This window comes from Cinclus cinclus, chromosome 16 (assembly GCF_963662255.1).
Source record: "Cinclus cinclus chromosome 16, bCinCin1.1, whole genome shotgun sequence".
In the NCBI taxonomy this organism is placed as follows: domain Eukaryota; kingdom Metazoa; phylum Chordata; class Aves; order Passeriformes; family Cinclidae; genus Cinclus; species Cinclus cinclus.
The window spans coordinates 5,456,469-5,477,893 of record NC_085061.1 but is presented as its reverse complement, the minus strand read 5'-3'; the positions used below and the strand labels follow the sequence as shown (position 1 = coordinate 5,477,893).

At 40.5% G+C, this 21,425-nt stretch overlaps 1 protein-coding gene across 2 annotated transcripts in view; it reads right to left on the bottom strand.

Moving 5' to 3' along the window:
* C16H7orf50 (chromosome 16 C7orf50 homolog) overlaps nucleotides 1-21,425 on the bottom strand; it is a 124,845-nt gene that overhangs the window by 13,896 nt on the left and 89,524 nt on the right. The window contains exons 1-2 of one of the 2 annotated variants that reach the window (XM_062503838.1): nucleotides 16,664-16,756; nucleotides 10,377-10,576 (exon numbers count right to left, since the gene is read on the bottom strand). In XM_062503838.1, coding sequence (XP_062359822.1) covers nucleotides 10,377-10,576; nucleotides 16,664-16,756 — 293 coding nt within the window. Of the gene's footprint in view, nucleotides 1-10,376; nucleotides 10,577-16,663; nucleotides 16,757-21,425 lie in introns of those variants that run through there. The other variant, XM_062503837.1, reaches the window with a different exon arrangement.

Here is a 21,425-nt window from a genome sequence, read left to right as displayed (position 1 = left end):
TTCATTCATATAAAAGTAATTACCGATACCTTTTTAGGCATCATCGTATTATGAACGTGTGAAGGAGACAAGTTTTATTAAGGATCTAGTTGTATTATTTCAAAAATATTTCTTGCTATTCTAACTCTGGTTAGGAAGCCTTGTCAGCTCCCTGGAGCTAATTGATTAATAATCATTGCCAACAGCATTTTAAATTTTAATTTTGGCTTTGGATGACTAGTCTAAATGATTCCCTAGAGCTTAAAAACTCCTCACCACTACTACGAGTACTCGGGCATTGGATGAATAGTTTGAACGTGTTTGAGGAAGTGAGTTGCAGTGTTAATTCTCCCAGATCTGAATTTTATGACACAGAGAAAACATAAAAACTCCCTTTTGCATTTCTGCCATGTCAAGAACCTAGTCTGAATGGAGGAAGACGGGTGAGCACAAAATGCCTTTTCTCAAAGCCAGAAGGAGGGTTAAGGATGGGATGCCTGAGCCTGGAGCCAGGAGTGAGGCAGAGAGTTTGGAGAGCCAGAGGAGAGCAGACTTCAGAAGCTGGGAGAAAAAGCTGTGCCTCACACTCCTTCCATGCAACCTCCCTGCAAATGAAATGTTCCCAAAATAAAGTAAATACCCCCTGGCATCTGCTTTTAGTTAAAAAATATGAAGAGGTAGTTTGTTATAATACTTAAATGTAAAACGGATTATTTTAATTATTCTGGTTTTATTTGACCTGAACAGTGCCAAATTCTCCCCAAAGACAAATGGAAAAGATCAAAGTGCTTGTGTGAGGTTTTGAGCACTTCAGTGAGGAGTGGAGATATCTCCTTACTGTCAGGACACAGAGTGCTGAAGCGGACTGGTCTGTTATTTAAGACTTCTGAATCTCCCTAATATATCTCACAAGGCTTCTGAAAGTAGTATCAGATGAAATAATATATTAAAGCTTCATAATTATTCAATTAGATGTAATCTCTTTTGTATAATACTATGGAAAGATGAAAGCTGCATCTCAGTGATAAATATCTAATGGCTGCATTTAATAAAAATGTTAAGAAAATTCATTTATACTCTATTTCATTTTACTGGAAATGAGTTAATAAAAAAGGAGACATTAAATTTTCTTAATCAGGTTTGGAAATCAGGATGCTATTTTACGGAAAAGAGAGTCAGACAAAGAAACTTTAACTGTTTTTATCCGAGTATTCATGGATTTAATTCATGTAATCTAATTTTCCCATCTGAGGAAGCATTTTACAGTCTAGCAATTAAGTACTGCTAATAAAACTTATAGTTGTGACAACATATATGTGAACAGTCTTAGAAGTTTTAACCATTCTATTGAGAAAATTATTGGTAAGTAACAGCAAACTAAATTTTGGAAAAAAAAAATCCCAAAAACAATTCACCAAGAATGCAATGGAAGCCCCCTCAGGCAAATTAGTCATCTTAAGTGCCACTATACATACATGGCAAACATGGGGATTTTTGTTCCTAGTTTTCTCAGCAGCAATGAAGTGGAATAAAGCTGGGAGGACACCAGGAAGGACACCACAACCATGGAAGACAGAAACCAAGATAGATATGGAAAGGTTTGGAATATTAATCCATTAACCCTGCACGCCCACCATGACTAGTGGCCTCCAGGGCTGCCTTGAGATGCCACTACAGAACAAAATCCATGCAAACCTCACCTTCTTCAAAAGAAGGAATTGAGAAAAATCCTGCAGGTCTGTTGGGAGCAGACATTGGTACAGGGCCAAACAATACAGAGCCTGTGCTCAGATGAGAAGAAAGTTAAGTCTACTTTCCCTCATCTCATTTCTCTGAAAGGAGACCTTTGGACAGTACAGGGACTTTGGTGAGTCACAAATTTCATCACTGTTTAATTTATCACCTGAAAAATGGGGTAACATAACACTTTCTCAAAAGCTGTCATAACGAGAATAAATAAATCAGCGTCAAAATAGTTCTCATTTATTTATCAAAAAACAGTTGTGATACACTATTAGGAAAGGCATTATGGAAAAGCAAATTATCACTACTATGGTGGGAAGAACAAAGAGACAGCATGTTTTTAAAAAAAATCATAAAAATCTCTTTAAAGACAGGGCTGAGCAGTCAGGTATTTTTCAACAGATCCTGTAAATGACAGGTGTCAGATGAAAGGATTTGTGAATTCATGTTAATGATGTTATTAAATACACTATTTCCATATGAGAATGTTTGAACAAAATGCCCAAGTAAATATTTTGATAGCTTTGTTTCACACTGAAAAAGTGGTAGAAGTGCAAAGAGACAGAAGGTTCCAAAGTAAATCACTCTGCAGCTTTTACTGAAATATGCTTTGAGAGGTGTACTTGTGACCTTCCATAAAGTTAATTCAAAGATTTAGAAAGACAAATAATTTGATTTAGAGCCATAAAGCAGGATTGGAGTTCCCTATTCCATTTTTCTTCTTCTGTTAAATTTAGTGACTATTTACGGGTAAGGAAATTATAAAATAATCTTTCTTTCCTCTGAATAAACTAAATAGGACAGTGAGCAGATTCTGAAAGATGGAAGAGCTACTAACTGAGGAAAATTTACCATGGACCTGAGCTTCTCTTTCTTTCCCCACTCAAGCCATACATTAGTGCTTATCAAAGACGTAAGAAAGCTACTTCAAAATCATTCCTCATAGAAAATACTTTATTCAGGATAATATTAATAGCTAAACCATAAAAAATTTGGTTCAGGGAAGGTTGTGTTAGTCCAGCTGCTCTTCCAAAGCTTAGTTGAATGAGTTGCATCATAAGAATTTACTAATTTGGCTGGAAAATCACGCAATCATTGATGTTTCTAAAACTTACTTCTGAACAAGTTGAAAATAGCACAGAAATACTTGCAACATCTCAGAACTTCCAGGCATAACTAAGTTTAAAAGTCTCAGAACCTGACATATCAGAACCTCCCAAACACCTGTTTTATCTCTAGAAACCAGAGCTGCTTACCCAACAAGCTGGAAATGGCAAAATACATCCAAAAATATTTGTAAGTACCTAGGATCTTCACAATTCAATCCATGACTAAGGAGAGAACTTGATAGAGGTTATTAGACTGAAATTATTTTACAAAATAATTCTGTCCATCTGGAGCATTTCCAGGATAGTATTACAGATACCCAGAATATACTGCTAAGGTTTGTTTTCTTCCCAGAAATTCTTGATAAAAATAGCTAAGGTTGGCTTTGAGCCACTTAAAAGGGGTTTTTTTGTTATTGTTCTTTCTTTTGGTTCCTGTTTTCAGACTTGTGTAGTAAATGATACTATTATTTGTCAGAATTACCTTGAACTGACAAGTTTATTTTCAGCAGCAGCTCAAGAAGCCTCGGTGCCCTCTCTGGCTCTGGAAGTGGTGTCACTTATAAATCAGCACCAGGCAGTGCCTGAGCTCATCTGCAAGGGAGAGAGCCACAACTTCTTAATTCAGATCATCTGAGGGTTAACCTGGTTATTCAGTTTCCAGACCCAAGTATTCCTGCACAAGCACTGTCTTCTGTTCAGTGCCAGCGCAGGCATCTCTTCAACCAACTGCATTACAAAATTGGATTTGAACGAGAAGACCTTTCTTTTGGTGTGCACTCTTCACACAAAGTCTGGCTGACTCATTCTGGATAGCTGTATTATTTATAAGTGGAAGAAGACTAGAGATATAGATAAGTAACAGTAATCTGCATGATCTCACTAAATTAAGAGTAAGATATTCATGTGCTTCTTTCAAAGCACTGAAACTGTTGTATTAGAATCATAAAAAGCAGCTAATCCAGCAAGAAGTTAATAACAGTTTAAAAGCAATTTCTGCACAATCTGACATCCTGTGGATGTCATGTGGGGGTTAGAAAAACATTGGCACGTCTCCAACACATATCTACGTATCACTTCCCATCAAGATACAGAAAAGTGAATCCAGAAGTCAACGACTCTATCACAGGGAATGAAAATCATCAACTCAGGCTGCCACCAGACATCTTGATTAAACAGGCAGAAGCTGTATGGTGCTGTTACTGAGTGTAACGTGACAGTCACAGAATCCTAAATGCACAGTTTGAATAATCAGATGATAATGAGAACACTAACACCTGGAAATGGGTATCATGAAGCCAATTCTGAAACAGGAGCATATCTGACTTGCTGCAGCCAGGTTGAAGCAGGATGAGAAACCCTGAACAATGTAGTATAGCTATAGTGGTATATTCATGCCAACACTGTCATTAACATAAAACTCAGTAGTAGTTTGAGAGGAGAAAAAAATATCTTTTATTGTTCAGAAAATTCAACGTGAACTCTCAGCATTCGATGGCTCAAAGGTGAATCCAAAGCTGTTGCCCACAGTGCAAAGCCAGAGTGACAGGGAGGAGGAGGAATCACAGCCACTCAGTCCCTTCTGTGTGGTGCTGGAAGGCAGCTCCAGTAAAACCACATTTGTTTCCAGGTGTCACATTTCCAGAAGAATCACAGGCATGTGAATTCAGAGAAGAGCACCAGAGCACATCAGGGACTGGAAGGAGCAGTAGGAGATGAAGAATCATGGATGTGCTGCTTCACTGGAGGGGCAGTGAGACTGAGAAACCCAACACAGCCCACGAGCAGGATGTAAACACCAGGATGGGAGAAATTATTTACAAACTGCGGGGCAATGCTATGATTTAAAAATAAACTTGCTTAATAACAGCTCCAACACAGCAGAAGAATTTTTCTGCTTCATATACCCTTGCCAGCAAGCTTTATCTTCTGCAGAAGATAATGTGCTTGAGCACGATAACAGAACAGCTCTAAGCAGCACAAAACCTGTGGAGTGAATACACCCCCTCCACCCACCTCCACCAGAGTAACTGCTGGCATACCAGCACCCTAAAATAGGGAAGGTGTGGGCATTGCAACAGAGAGCTTTGTAGAGCTTGTGAGTAACATCAGGGCTGCTAGGGAACTGCAAACAAACTGAGGTGGCTTCATCAGATGCCACTCAGTGTAACTGAAGTCACACAAGGGAGTGTAGGACAGCGATAAGGTAACTCACTCTCAGCAAACTGAGACAGTGGCTGCCTTTAAAATGAGGAAGATCTGCCCAAGTATTAACATCAAATGGAAAATTTGGAGCTTTACAGACACGTTGCTGTAGGTCAAGGAAAGGAATCTCACTTAGAGGCAGGTCATGCCCTGGTAGAAATTAAAAGTCAAGCAATACAGAAACTTGGAGAAGTGCTAAAACAAATTCACTGATCTCTAGAGTATTAGGAAAAGTGCAAGCCTTTGAAATTGGATAGCAGCAATGCCTGCCCAAGTTCATATAAAACAGAGCAACCCCAAATGCAAATTTATCCTGTATCTGACTCTGGATTCATGAGGCTTCTTAGGGAACTAATGAATATGGCAAAATGACTAAAAGCATGTAGGAATAGATTAATTACATCCATAGTTAATGCTCTCCCCAGAACATTTAAAAAAACAGGCCTGAGATTATTAAAGCAAAACTATTTCCTTTCACTATTCCCCTAATATTTGAGGAAATGCTGCTGTTTTAAGACACCTTAAAGCCCCAGTTGTTGAAGGGAATTCAGGAACACTGGTGTGCCTAATTACAACAGTTTATCTTAAGTTCACACACACTTTTTTTTACTGGCTAATTGAGATTCATCACTTGAGCAGTTCTCCAATATTTTATGAAATTCAAGATAACTGATGAGCTTAGACATATGCTGCACCTTCCAAGCAGGAAGGAAACTCAATCTCCATTTTGGAGAGCAGGGGAATGAGAAATGCCATTAAATGCTAATGTTAGCTGCTATCCAATCCAAAGAGTCAGTCTCTGGAAGGAAAAAAAAAAGACCTGTGTATGTTTACATTTCTAGTTTATCAGTTACTCTTAATATCTGAAAGCCTCAGCTGTTGATAGTGAAACATGAATAGCACTGCCAAGTTTGAAATTAATACCAATGTAGGCCAGCAGCAAAGAGAATGACTTAAATTCAGAATCAAGTATCAAAAGCCATCACTGACCCTTGCTGAAAAAGTCACCTGTGAGAAGTAAAACAGCTTCAAAACATTATGAATCAAAAAAGGAATGTGACACAAGCCCACTCGAGATACTTTAAAATTAGAAACTGTTTTTTAACATTAATGAGCACAGTTGTGTTTGTACAGAAGCTCCTCCAGTGCAGTCACCTGCCCCAGGAGGGGTTGGATTAATGGGTTTGTGATTTCCTCAAGGGCCACCATCATCTGAGCTCTTTGGTAACAAATCTCAAATGCTGCTGCCTGCTTCAGCCGGCACCAGCCTCTCCTGGTTCCTTCAAAAATCAGAAATTGAGTGGACACTACTCTACCTCTTGATTCCCCTCTCCATATGGCCTCTACTCCAGAAGGAATAAAAACTTGATATACTTCCTACATGTTATTTCTACTTCTATATCTATATAATATATGACATATATTAAAAAACATCAAACTATATAAAAAAAAAATCCAGCAACAGCCCTCAAATTTCTGTATTCTTTGAAAGGAAGAATAACATTTCAGCTTTAAAATCTCCCAGGCTTGGCACTGTTTGTAATAAAGTTTGATTGAGGACCAGGATCTGTTTCCATTCTGCAAACCCAGCAGATAAACAACTGCCCTGGGTTGTCCAGGGCTGTCAGCAATGCTGCCACCACACTCAGCAAAAACCACCTTGGGATCTGCAGAGTCAGATGATTTCCTCACGCCATGGGAAATTCTGCCTGTCTCTCACTTTTCTGCTCCTGTAACATGCCCTTGGTTTGTATTATTCTAGAAGCATCTTTTTACTTTAATGAAATCTCTGACATTCTCTGAATCTTGTCTGAATTCAAATTAGGCAATGAGGAAAATAAGACCTATACAAAGAAAAGTAACATATACTAACAGTATGGCATAAATAATTTCCAAAAAATTGTGCTTCAGCACCTTATTTTTCAAATTTTGGTACATGATAAGTAGTATTACAACGCTTAGATAATTCACAGCACACATCCAGATAATATTATCTATTATTTCTACCTCAGGTGATATGAATTTTGTAGTTTCACATTTCTCCAGTGAGGTCTTTTCAGACCTCTCTCTCTATTCCTTTGATGAGTGATGGAGAAATCCATATGTACAGATCCATGCAGCAATGAACTTTCCAAGCCAAACACAAGAACAGCAGCTTCTAGGAGAGGGTGGCTTGCCAGGACAAACAAGTTCTGCCAACATTTTAACACCACAGAAGGTCAGTTACATTATAATTAAACCTAATCACCCTTCTCTGGAATTGCAACATCTTTTCACTTGAAGTCACCTAATGCTCAGAAAAGAATGAATTTTTATTCTAGTTTTTCCAAGAATCACAGTAATGGGACAATCTAATACTTCCTTTAAATCTGAATCATCACTTACGGTCATAAAGACAAAAGGCATGCCATCATTAAAAGGAAGAGATCTGAGCACTTTATTTAGCCATTAATACTTTGTCTCTCCTGCCTTTTCCTATTCCTCTGCAGTAATTTTACAGAGTTTTTTTCTCTTCTGTTCTGTACCACTCTGGGTTTTTTCCATTATTTCCACTTTTTTTTTTTTTTTTTTCCCAGAGTTTTATAACCCTTCTGCTTCAGCTGCCTACTTTTAATCCTCTCTCTATCTTCAGATCTTCCTGTCTGCTCCCTGGGCAAGCGGGGGATCTGACAGCAGCAACTTTTCTCTGCCAACTGCTGCCTTGGAAGAGAACTCCACTGGGAACCACCTGAACTCATCTTGCCAAGGAAAAAACGAGATAAAAATTGGTTAAGCAAAGACTTTTTTTCCTCTCCATCTTTACTTTGCACACAGGTCAAAAGAAAGTGAAAGAGGGGGGAAAAAAACAGGAGTCATTTGGCTGCTTTTCCTCCATCAGGAGTGCAAACCTAGTCATGCTCAGCCTGGTTTCATTCAAATGAGCAAGGAGCTGAAAATCCTGGGCTGTCCAAGTCACCCAGTTCACAGGGGAGACCCTTCAGCTCCTCAGGCACAGTAGCTGGGAGCTGCAGTTTGAGCTGGCATCAGCTGCCGTTGCATGCGGCCATGCCACGTGCACGGTGAAAAAAGCCTCTCCCAGCCAGGATGGCCATCCAATAAAATGATAATTTGATCCCTCTGGAGACTGGAAAGCATCAAGGACCATTTGTTTTTAGACTCCAACAACAAAGCTGGAAAACTGGAAGACCTGGTCAGCTTGTGGGACACTGTGCCAGCAGTGGGGACCCCAGCAGTGGGGGCACAGGTTGGCAGTGCTGCCAAGGGGAGCCAATGTCCCAGCGCAGCCCTTGCGGTCTGGGGCTCTGCAAGCACCACCAGTGCAGGGAGCAGCCCCACCCTGCACACCGTGTGCCCTGCTCCCTTCACTAACTCCCCTGGACTGACAGCACGAGGCACAGCTTGGTGACAGTCACCCCGTGCCTCGTACAGCTGTGCTCTCCTGCTGCAGGCAGTCCCTCAGTAAATACAAGTGACAGTTTCAGAGGTACGTCGAGTTCCACCTGTCCTACAGGAGATGCACGTGCCATCAGGCACTGAAGGTGCCTCTTCAGCTACCCACACTTGTGTCGTGTAGGGTTTTTATTGTGGGTGGGGCAAAACACAAATCCACAGCACTCTTTTGTTTACTTCCAGTTATATTGATCTCTTGCATCTATAAGATTTATTTATCCTCCCACACATTATTCATGCCTGTAGCCCTGCAAAAGCATGTAGTCCGGAATCCTTCACCCATTCAGTATGCTGGAGAGCTTGCAATGGCTTTCCAAAATCTGGATTTTTGTTTCCCTTCCCCAGCTAGTATATTACTTCTTGGATTCATTTAAATCCAGTTATTTCTTTTGCAGTCTTACTGAGTTGAAAAGAAGTTCTGAGGTGTAAGAGGACTAAGCTGTTTTTCTGTAACTAATAATGGTTCAAGACAGTCTGGGCACATTTGGGGCTAGAATGCTGATTATGTTTGCTTGTCAGTTCAGCATCTTCTGACTCCCCCTGTTAAGTCTACAAAATTCAAATTGTCTGCTGCTGAAATGATCCCTCACAATTTATTGCTGCACATACAACCCATAGACTCTGTATGACAAGACCAAATGACAGAGCTGGTTTTCTATTTCAGGGTAATTTGGTACAGGTTAAGTGAAACTCTAGAACCAAATCTGTTCAAATATTAGTTCAAATATAATTTCATATTCTCCCACGTAACAAAGCAAAAATCCATACAGATAACAGTGGAATAACAAGCGAAACCCCACAGCTTGTTCCTTTACTTTCCAAACCTGAAATCCATTATCTGTAGATCTGGTTCAAAGCTAATTGTCAATCCATTTGCAGTTCAAAACAGTGGTGAAATGGTCCAGCTGTTTTCCAGATCAAAAATATTACTGTCATTTTGCTATCGCTGCATGCTGAGGGTTATGTAACAAAAATGCACATGTCCCTCTGCCTGGAATGCAATTAATTTCCTCCCTTCCCACTGCGAGTGGGAAATAACAATTCAGACAGTCTGGATGCTTCGTTTTGAGCACAGGCAGGGATGCAACCCTGGAATTATTCCATGTGGTAACCCACTATTTGTAACATGCCAGTCTTTTGGAGGTCTGACAGCCAGGGTATATTTTGCAGTTTGGAAAAAATAAACATTATCTTCCTGTTGATACACGACCTCTTTACTGTCTGTGGGGTACTGTGAGTGCTTTGCTGCAGTTCTTCAGTTTAACCACAGACTCTGTTTTATGCTGGAATTTTAAGTCTTCTAATAAGTGTGCTAACTGGATGAAGGGATTACTTCCAATCTGAAATCAGCCACTATACTTGCTGTACACTTTGGTATGCAAAAATCAGGCATTGTACACTATCAACTTTAAAATAGTGGCAAATCTCATCTTAATATACAAATATCCAAACATTCTGCAGGTGGTTAAATTCAGATTCTGTAGTGCTTAACCACTCCATAGAATCTGCTTATATAAAGAGAACAACTGGAAGTCCTTTGCCTAGAACAGCACACTCCAGAAACAAAACTCATTTTCTCAACGTAATCTTTTTTGCAATGTGCCTCTCTACTTTGATATTTCTGTAACAACCATAAAATCTTCAGGACAGGAGCTGCCTTTCTATAAAACGTTTGCACCATACTTGCACCACACTTCTCTCTGCTGTTCTGTAATAGAAACACAATGGAGTGATCAGCTGTCCTCCAGGGTGTCAACTGAGAAGAAACATTAACCTAGTACTTAACTGCGGCAATTTCCTTTAATGTGTTACTGCTTGGTACAGCTTGTTCTGGGTTACTGGTTTACAGCTCACTTCTGTAGGCAGCACCTGCAGTGGTTTTACTGTTCTTACCTGGTTAAATAGGCCAGAGCCCGCTCAGATCCCGATGGCTTTTTGGGCTCCACCTTTTTAATGGAGATTCCAGCTTCCCTCATCAGCTGTTTCTCCTTCTTCTTGCGCTCTTTTTTTAATTTTCTTTCCAGTTTTCTCTTTTCCTCTGGAGTAAGTTCTTCCTCTTCCTCTGCAATAAGCTCTTCTTCTTCTTTTGTAGCCTGAAATAATTAACATTTAAATGAAGTGTTTATCTTTCTATAGGAAGGTGAACAAAATATGCATGAATGTCATTAAAGGGCACAGGTAATATTTAAAACCGGAAGGTTCAGGTTTCATATTTTTACTGTTCAGTGTATTTCCATCACCTCTCTGCTATGCCCAACTCCCAGAACTGCAAATGCTGCACTGACAGAGATCTGTCCAACTGCCCTCTAGAGATGATGGCACTGCTCTGAGCAGTACAGGAACCTGAGCACCTTCCACCTATGGAATAACCATCATTTCTAACATTTCTTGTGCTGTTTGCTCTCCCACACTCAAACCTGAGGAGGGCATGTGAACAGCAGAGGCTGTTTCACAGCGGATGGAGGGTTTGGATGTTTTTTCAGCATTCACATATTTCACTGGGAGCAGTAGGGTTTCCTTAAGATCCTCAGTTTGTGTTTGTTGTGTAACCACACACTTCCCTGGGCTGAGAAAACCTCCGTCTGCCATGCAGAGGCTTCATTTTGATTATGTGAAGGGCAAAGATGTGACAACTTTCTCCTTCATCCAAGACCTCTTGGAAATCCTTTAGCAATCTTGAGGAACATATGCACAATCTTCAGAAAACTTACACAGATACATATCTTACAAAAGCTGACATTTCTTTAGGTTTGCAGACAGAACAGTTAATTATTCACATCTAAAACCATATTACCATAAATATATGCACCAGTATATCCCAAATGAAAATAAATATTTCACATATAGATGAAGAGCTTTAAATAGCTTATCTGACTATAAACATTGAGTTTATCCTGGAAAATTCAGTGTGAGATTACATTGTGCAGAAATAAAATGCTGTTCCATAGCAAGATGAGACTCATTCCAGGCATTCCCAGAAGTCTGAGGGATGTACTTAAGTAAGGTCCTCTGCTAGAGCCTGGGACACCCATGGAGGCCAACTGAGTGAGAAAGAAATACTCTTCCTCCTCTCTCTGCTCCTTCCTCACCTATTCAAGGAACCTGTAACTGAAACCTGAATGCACAAGAAGATCAACTGCTTATGGCAAGATTGGTTAAAACCACTTCGTAAGTTCACAAATCCTTAGTGCTGCATTAATCTGCGTCAGTCGAGTGCTTTCAAACACAAATGTAGACACAGAGCTAAATAAGGTTATTCCTGCTGACATTCAACCAAAGAATGTTAAACAAGGCAATACCTGAACACAATCTTATTTGCCAAAGACACCTGTTGGGGTTTAAACATTTGCTCAGTGTCAATTCACCTATCAACTAAGCTGATTTTGACTCATCTTTTCAGCTTGGTGTTTTCACAGATGGAAGAAAGGTTAAGAAAGCAGAAATTAAAACTAATGGAAGTAGGACACTAAAGTGGAGCTGCTTTTTCTTGTTTAAAATACTTTTCATGTACTTTTATGGAAAAACTGGCATTCATTGCAAACATATGCAAAAAAGCAACATATGTTGCATTAGTATAGAAGACATTCTATAGTTCATGCTGAGAACAAAATAATATTTAGGGTGAAGGTAGAATTGAATTGTTACACAGGAAACAACATTTTCATTTGAAAAGCCACCCTGGTACTTACTAAAATAACAATCCAGCCACACAAAGCCCTAGAAAACACTGAGGGTGGTCATTTATAAAGTGTTTGTAAAAGATTACTACAGCAGCTGTCCAACAGACGACACACTACAGTTAATCTTCTTTTAAAAATAATGTAACGAATTTGTTTACTTTTCTGTGAGCCATGAAGCTTTCAAATAAAGTGACTGTGGCACATCATTAGAGCCAGTCTGATAAAGAGGCCTCTGCTCCTTCATACTTACAGTAAATGCATAACTTGGTAACTTCCCTTCTCCCCCTCCCACATTCCTTGCATTATCAAAAAGCTTTTTATCCTTCTCCCTGACCACTCCATTAAAAACAAAACAAGTTGCTCCCTCCCTGTGGGTCCCAAGGTAAATACCGAGCCCTAACAATGTTTGTTTCCAGCCTGGATGGGCCGTGGGCTGTGTGACACAAGAGCATTGTTCTGCTGCAGGGCTGTCCCAGCAGGAAGGAGTTGGCATTTACAGCTGGATGTTCCTTCTGCTGGCCCACAGCATCACCCAGGGAAAACTGGACACATCAGCTTCTGCCTGGGACTCCCAGCACAGAGTGCTCACAACAGCTCAAACAGCTCCTCTAGTTCCAAATACACTTTTATCCATCCACGTCAACTTGGTTAATTTAGTAGGATGTGCCACAGTCTGTCCTAGACTGGTTTTTAATTTGAAAACCTCAGGTTTTATGTGCTGCAGAAGATAACTACATTTTGTGGTATAGTCTCTACTGAAGCTGAGGGTGATTTTATCAGTGAGGGTAATTTTATCACAGTTTATATTAAATAAAACCCCTTCCCCCAAACCTGGGGACTTGAAAGAAAACAAAGCCAAACCTTTCACTGGAATTTAAATCCTAGCTGCATTTATTATTTATTAATCTATTGATACGCCTTTCCTTTCCTTAAACCAACAGCCTGAGTTGTTAATTTTGTTTTCCCCAAACCATTAGTGTGACTGCTCATCTGGAAGACGTTTGTGACCCATTTGGATTAAGAGTTTTAGTGTTATTATTTAAACTAAAAAAAAAAAAACAAACCCAACTAACAGGACTTCATTGTTTTGAGGTCATAAATATTCCAGGTTGTCTCCTTCTATATTTATAAAGTGACATCACAATTTGTAGTGCTACAATTTAGCCTTAACTACAATGTTGTAAAGTCCCTATTTGAGCATGTGAGACACTTGTTTATTGATGTGATAAATTTGAACCACATGCACACAGAAAAACAGAACACTTGCTTATTTGCAAAGGCTGCTGAGAGCTACCACAGCACCTTGGGTTGTGGGCTCATTAGATCTCAACCTAAACAAGGTCAGGCCAGGTCAGCACACTTGAATGAATGACATTCAGAGGAGAGCCAGTGTTTCCTCGTGATTAAGGAGGTGGGAGTCTTCCACTTGGAAACTTTCCAGAAGGCCTGAAAGGGTGCTAAAAGGGATATTGCCACTGGATGCCATTTTTTTGAGGGAAAGGCAGACCCCCAGATCTTTCACACTTAAGCTCATAAAAGCCCATGTCAACTTTGCACAGGCACAGAGATATGAGCACAGGGACCCTCAAGCAAATTCCCAAATTTGTATCATACCAAGTCCATCTGCAGGCAAAGTGCTGTGGGTGCCAATACACTGCCTTTCATCAATGCCAGTCTCAAGCTTTCTGAACTGCGTGTAAATATAGCAATATGCTCTAAATAGTCCAAGACATCTGACTCAAAATAGCTGGAGGCTTCAGCTGTAGCACTTTCAGACACCAGTTAAAGTTTTCCATCATTCTTTGTAAGCTGGAAATATTGCACAAATTTGAAACATTTTATAAATGGTCTTTAGAAGTGAGCTTGCAGTTATAAATGGGGAGCCAGCTCACACAGAAGGGAAGTATTCAATACTATAAAGCAGCCCTGCTAAGCAATACAGAACAGAGAAAGGGAACTAGAACTGCAAGAGAAACCAGCAAAAAAAGATGTACACGTTCTCTTAAAGATACTTGAAGATACTTGACTCTTTTTTTTTTTTTTTTTTTTTGCCATGAGAGTGGCAGAATCAAACAGGTATCGTTTTTGAGGGTAGTTTTTGGATCTTCATGAAAGTGTGTACTGCCAGGGAACTATGAGCTGCAGTAGCTGAGCAAGCAGCACCACAACAGGAATAACAGCACGAGTAACAGCACACTAATTGTGTTGTGCTTCCATGGAGCACTAAGTGCATTTTTAAATTTGTTTCCAGTCCTTGATGGCCTCACACTTAAATAGAGCTGAAGACATCTCCTGAAGACTTCTGTTCCTCCTCCTCACTCTTCAAAATTCCCACACTTGCACCCCTGGCTGTCCATTGCCAGCACAGAATAATGTTGACAGAGTCAGAAGCTCTGAGGAATTGCCACAGTGAACAGAATACTCATCTACAAAATTTTGCCTTTGGGATTCGTCTCTGTAGGTCTGAACTTCCTGCCTGATCAGGGTTTTGGCTTTGCTGCCAAACCTATAGAAAGAACCACAAACCAAGCCACAACACCAAATTCACTATTTATTAGTACCAGTGAATCCAGCTCCTCCAAAACCAATAGAATTTTATTCTTTTCTCCCAGTACAGCACCAGAAGTCTGTACAACAGCAAAACAAGCAACAGCAGAAATTCAAAGGAATAAAAGAGAGTGACAAACATATAAAAACGGCGTCAAATTTTTGAACTCCGGAGAGTTCAAAACAGAGGGGAAATGGATTGTGTGGCTTATTTCATAGCAGGAGCATTGTATTGCCTTGTTTGTTCATGAAGCTCATGTTATTTCATAACTTTTAACATAGAGAAATGTCAAAAGGGGCTTTGTTCACTGACCAAGAGCTACTGACACATCACGTAATGGCTTCTGCTTAGGAGCAGCCTTTTGCCCCCCAAGTGCCCCGTGAACGATATCAGCATGCAAAACGTCCTGTTTCTGCCTCACACAATACACATGAACCCAGATAAATAACTGGCCATCTGCCAGCCTAAAAACAAAAAGCGGAATCTATAAACACAGATCAAAACCCACAGAGAAGAAAGGCTGGCAGACCCTTAGACACAAGGTTCATAAAAGAAAGACTGACAAATTATTTGCTATCCAAGGCTGGCCAAAGAGTTGTGCTACAACTACAGCTAGAGAATTTGCATAAAACAGTTCAAGGACACACTGAATTTAAGTAATTATTTTCTATCATTTAGCAGCCCATGAAAAGAAGTATGACCAGCGAGGGCATATGAAATTTCATTATTGTGCTGAAAGAAAATTTTAAATGAAAAGCAATATGCAGAAATACTCTTTATATGTCTGTAGTGCTTACAGAGGAAGACCTTTCAAAAGCTATATACTGCTCAAAGAAAAATATAAAAATTTTCGTAAGAGCTAGGTGTTTGTAGAATGCCAACTCCTCACAACAAAACCACTGGCAATAATATATATTAAGCTGGTTAGGAAAACTTTCTGTAGATTCAACCCAGGCAGAGAAGCCTCAAAGAAATTCTGCAGGAAACCAGATTTAAGTAAGAACAGCCTTTTTATCTTTCTGCTCCAGGAAAGGATTCTTTTTGTGGTCATGTAAATGTTGGGTTTTTGTTTGTTTGTTTTTTTTTTCTGAAAAGCCTCTTTGTGTATACAACTTCAGTATCTCAGGAACACAAGTGATCAGGTAGCACCCTAAACTTGCAGCTGTAATTTAGAATAGATGAACCTCGATGAGCTTGAAACCTGGTTTAATTTACAAGTGTGTGATCTTCACATGTCTCAGATTTACAGCCCATTGTGAAGAGCACATGAAGTGTTATCATTAGCAACTGCTGAATAAGAAGAAATTGAACAATTTACTAAATTACATGAAAGCATTTACAGGCACACAGAATACACAACTTAAAGAATGCAGCTTGTTGAATTCCACTTTATAGACTGTTACTCCTATAAAGTACATACTCCTGTGCTGTGGTAGATTAAGTTCTAAGGCATAAATCAGGATCGTATTGTATTTCTCATTTTTCTCCTCCAGTATCCCAGCCCTAAGTACAACAGAAATACTTGAGACACCACCACAACGGCAAACTCGGGGAGTGCAGTTTTGCTTCATTTGCAACTACAGCGGCCAGGAATGTTCACGTATTTGTTGAAGGATTTTGCTTACTCCCCTACTCTTAATTAAACCGTGTTAAGCAATCAGGAGAACTTGGAACTGGGGAAAAAAAAAAAAATCATTTGTATCCCCATCCCTGTGGCTTACACGCAGCCCTTTTAACCCCTGCCCAGAAACGCAGAGGAATTTTAATAGAAGGAGCACGAGACTGTCGCAGCACTCGGTGCTTTCATTGCCACCAAAGTCGCCCCCTTTAGTGGTGCTGACAATTTCTTCTGAGGCTTAAAAAGGCTTTGGGCTGTGAGAGGAGGTAGAAGCAGAGCAGAGGCTGTTTTGAAATCCTTGCTGGAGAATTAGAAAAAAAATAAATAAACCAACCCCAAACCACGAGCTCGATCTCCTCCAATGAAAGAGGTACCACAGGGTGTAGGCAGGTTGCCAGGCGAGCTCGGCAGCGTGACCGCACTGCATTGAGTTTCTTTAATGAAAGCCAGGAAAGAACACATTACACAGTGTTTCTTCTGAGAGCCAGCGAGCCTCCAGTGATTGAAATCAATAAAAACAGTCGGCAAGGGGCCCAGTGGGGGAAGAGAGAAATCTCCACTACAGCATTCAGTTTGCTTTCCACTTTCTCCCTCCCCCTCTAAAGTTAAACTCCGAAGATCACCATGACAAGCTGCTTCGCTTCCAGCGCTGGGAAGACGCTGGTGGGGATTTAAAGGAAGCGAGCGCCTTCCTTCGCCTCCCTGCCTTCGCTCTCCCCCCGGCGCGAAGGAAATGAAAGGCTTGTTTGGAATTTGAATCCCGCCTGGAAAAAAAACTTCATTGGACAAGTGCATCGTTCTGCATTTCAGGAAAGGGATGGATTTTACGGTCAGAGAATGCTGAAAGGTGAGAGGGGGAAGAAAAGCGGGAGTCGGATCCGGCCGGAGCGCACGGACAGGGGAGGATGTCCGAGCCGGCGGACCGGACCTCTGGAGCTGCGGGAAGGACTGCGAGCAAGTGCCTGAGATCATCCGCATCCTGAGGCACCCGGCACGCTGCGAACACGGGCACGCCAGCCCAGGTAAGCAGAGCCTGCTTTAGGCAAGCCTGAGTCCGAGAGCCGAGCCCCGCACAGTCCGCCCTCGCTAACCTCGGGAGAATTAACGCTAAGCTTGTCCCCAGTCTGAGAACCGGGTCAGGCCACTAATCCTCACTGAGCTACAAACCGTGCACAAAAGCCCTTTGTTTACCCGCTTTGTGTCGAATTTGCGAGCTGACAAGGTGGGACAGGGCCATTGCCCAAGTGAGCCCCCCAGGAGCTGCCCGCGGAGCGGGGGAGCACGGCTGACACCGCACCACGGGGCTGCCTGCGACCTGAGACAGCGCCACTAATGGGTTTATAATATGGCCCATATTTATCTATTTTATTTATGTATTGTAATCACCATGGCAGCCACATACAGAACATACTTGCACCGAGCTCCGTGTGCTGCTCTGCACCACGACTCACTCACAGCAGCGTGCATGCACCGGGGCTGGGCTGATTGTTTTGTCAAAAATGAACTTGGCAATTAGTTGTTAATACAGCCAAGGGGGATTTCTGGCACGTTGTTTAGGAAGGACCGACACAGGTTTATGCAGCACGCGTGTTATTTGTCGTTATCCTAATGCAAACAGGCTTCACCCCCAATAAAAATGGGGAAGGCACAGATAACAGCTGTAGATCACAACATTCTTCTCAAGTTTTTGGCCAACTTCAGATGATTTACGTAGACCTCAGCGAGACACAGAGAATGAAATCAAAGCCTGCTTTCTGCAAGGCAAGCAAAAATAATGATAGCTACATCTCTTCTCCAGCAGAGGCAGGAATTCACTGGGACAGATAATAAATAGGTGCCTGTGGAGCAAGAGCAGCAATGCTTGTCCCCCTCTTGCTGGTCATCATGAGATGTTGACAGCAGCACACATGCTCACTGCTGGAGAGAGCTGGAGAGGGACTGCATGCCTCCACTTCCACTTAAATATTTCATATCCTCTTCATCCCCAGCCTGTAGGGTACAAAGTCTGAAGGTAGACAGAAGAGACCTCCCAGCATCTCCGGCTCAGTACCAGCAGACAGAATGCAGGAATTTAGTACAGCAAGTGCAGATGTGCATCTGCAGGTGCAGTGTTGCTCTTTCCTTGGAAAACACACACTTCTAAAGGGTCATTTTGTTATTCTCATGTCGCACAGAAATGGATGACTCACCCACTTAAAGAATGACCTGCAGAACACCCCCGTGGCCAAAAGTAAAGGGCATAAGTTGAAGCATGAACTGTTCTAATAAAGCTGTGAAAATAGCTGAGGCAGTATTTAAATAGTAAGAAGTTTCTAGACTAATGTATTAATCCGTGTTTTGAACTTTTCACACAAAATTATAGCTGAAGGTGTAATTAAAGAACAATCATTTACAACAAAAAAGGCAAAGATATGATTCATAATAGAACAGGACCCTACATGAACTTCTGGGCATACAGACCCACAGTTCATTTTACAGAGTCAATTCTCTGTTTTGCCTCCCCTGCACAGATCCTTTGCAGAAATGACAGCACCTTCATAGCTCAGGAATCACAGCAATCATTCCCACACCAATCAACAAGTCTGCTTTGCACTGCTCTCGGAGCTAAATTTATCCTTATGCAGAGGAACTAATTAAAGTCTTTATCTGACATTTCAGACAAGGAAAGCTTAGGTGGGACTTACACATATCACATGTACTGACACCTCAACCTCAAGTGATATTCCTCCCCGTTACTCCCTCAGCAAAAATATAAATAATATCTTTAAAGTGTGGGGTATTTTTGTTCATAGTGATGCATTTTTCAGAAGCCAAGTGGCATGGGTGACCACTGTTAATGGCATATGTTCTTTCCAAACACTCAACATAGAAAGAAATGTATTTTCTCTATCAAAAGTTGTGATCAAATACAGATATTCTAGCAGTCACACCAGGGTTTTTCAGTCATGTCTCTGTTATTAAAGCCCATTCTGTGCTCAGTGACCTACCCTTCAGACTCTCCCTCTGGAAGATCTGGAAGAATCCCATGTTGTTTTGCTGGGTTGGGTACAACAGAAAAGAACTATTGGGAACCAATCTCTTATGTTTCTACCAGTCTTGGAGGTCCCATATTGTCGGGAGTACTTTGTCTTCAACAACAAAACACATCTTCATCACAATTAAGAGTTCCCAATAGCTCATGCCAGTTGTCCCTACAGCAGTGCTTCTTGGTAAAAGCTGTTTGGAAAGAGTCCATAAGGTTTTGAAAGAGTCAGAAAAGTAGATGGAAGCATTTTAAAAGAGGAAGGACAAACACTTTGTTTTAATCACCCCCATTCAAGTCTTAATGAAGGAAAATATCTGGGATTATGAAAACTAAGTTCAATGGCCGTTCAAAAAATGCTGAAATTCAACAATAAAGGTACAAACACCAGAGTGTTGAATGCTTGCATAGCCTGTGTTCAGTGAAATAACATTCATGACTGCACTGGGGGAAAAAGAGCGTTGCCATCCTTTCAAACAAACATGATCTGACACTTGTTGAATGTGATAGAGCTTTAAGGTGTCTCCTTTCCTATTTATACCAGTGGTTCATGTTCACAGTGCTGGATTCACTCAGCTGAGTATATTTAGTTTGCTGAGTCTCAAATTGACAGCTTCTCTGTAATGTACCTATTCTGACTTAAAAATTGAGCATAATTAACATACAGCTGGAGAAGGTACATTTTTGCTATTTATGGGAAAGATTAGTGAAGCTGAAGACTAAATATTAAGTAGAAAATAAATGGTTATTGATCCGTAGGAAGGGTGGCTTTCCCTACAATTAGAACAGGAATACTTGTATTTGACTTAGGAACACATTTTTGATAAAAACAAAAAAAAACACAACAAGGTCAACAAAACTCAAAAAACTTCATACCTCCTTACCAACAAGTTGCTACTGTTTTTGGTTGTAGAGTTAACAGGATGTATAGCTACAGGGAATTAATGTCCTGGGACATACACACTACTCTCAAACACTCCATAATTTCCCAGACCTAACAGATCTTTTTTCCTTAATTTCTTAATAAAACCAGCAGCATTTTTAGTCAATTATACCAAGATCTTCTTTAAAACCTAGCTCAATATTCCAGAGAATGTTTCATCCACAGCTACATTTATATACATTCAGCTGGACATGCACACGTAGGCAGGAACGTGCAACTTTCAATTTGTGACGAACAAGGCCCAAGAGAAGACACAAAAAAGCAGAGTGGGCAGGATTAATTTCTTTAGCAGAATGTGATTATTTCATGATTCAGTCACCCTAAAATAGACACCCACAGCAGCACTGGAACACGAGCAGCCTGTCCTGCACCTTCATTCCAACCTCAGCATGTGTCTTGCCTCTTGGTTTGCTTTAGAATGGGATAAATGGTTTGAGAGACAGAGAACTGGACCCTCAGTTTGGTTGTGAAAACAGAGACACCTTTAAACAAAATAAGGAAGAAATGTGATGAGCATTACTGATTTTTGCATTTGACTTCCTGCCTAGTGATAACCGGAGACGGATGATTGAGATTGTGACAATTAATTTGTGTGAAATGATCCTTCTAAAGATACATAATTTCCACTACGAGACCTCTGAACACCTGTATGCAGAATTTGAAAATGCTCAAAGAAACAAGTACTATGAAGCTGTACCATAAAACTGTATTTCAGGCACAGTTCAGTTGCCACTGAACATCCTGTTTTAAGAAGTTCTTAAAGAAGTTCTCAAGGAGAATGGTAAAGGAGGAAATGTTTTTAAGAACTGGCATGAATTACACAATCTAACTTTCCTTCAGGTCTGCGTGCTGCTCTTCAAATCCCCATGAGCAAGTGGTACTTGACTGGTAGGGAGAAAGAATTTTAATTTGTTTCTAAGTTTGAAATAGTCTCCTGAAAGTTCCTTAAGAAAATTCCATCCATAATTTTGAAATTCTCTGAAAATAAAGGATTCCAAAATCCTATTTATTTAACAACACTCTACATGCTTTCTGTTCTTGTAAGCTTTCTTGTAACTATAGGTCTATTATACTAATTTTAAGCTCTCCAAATTTATCACACAGCTGAAAATACTGAAATTACATCTGGTT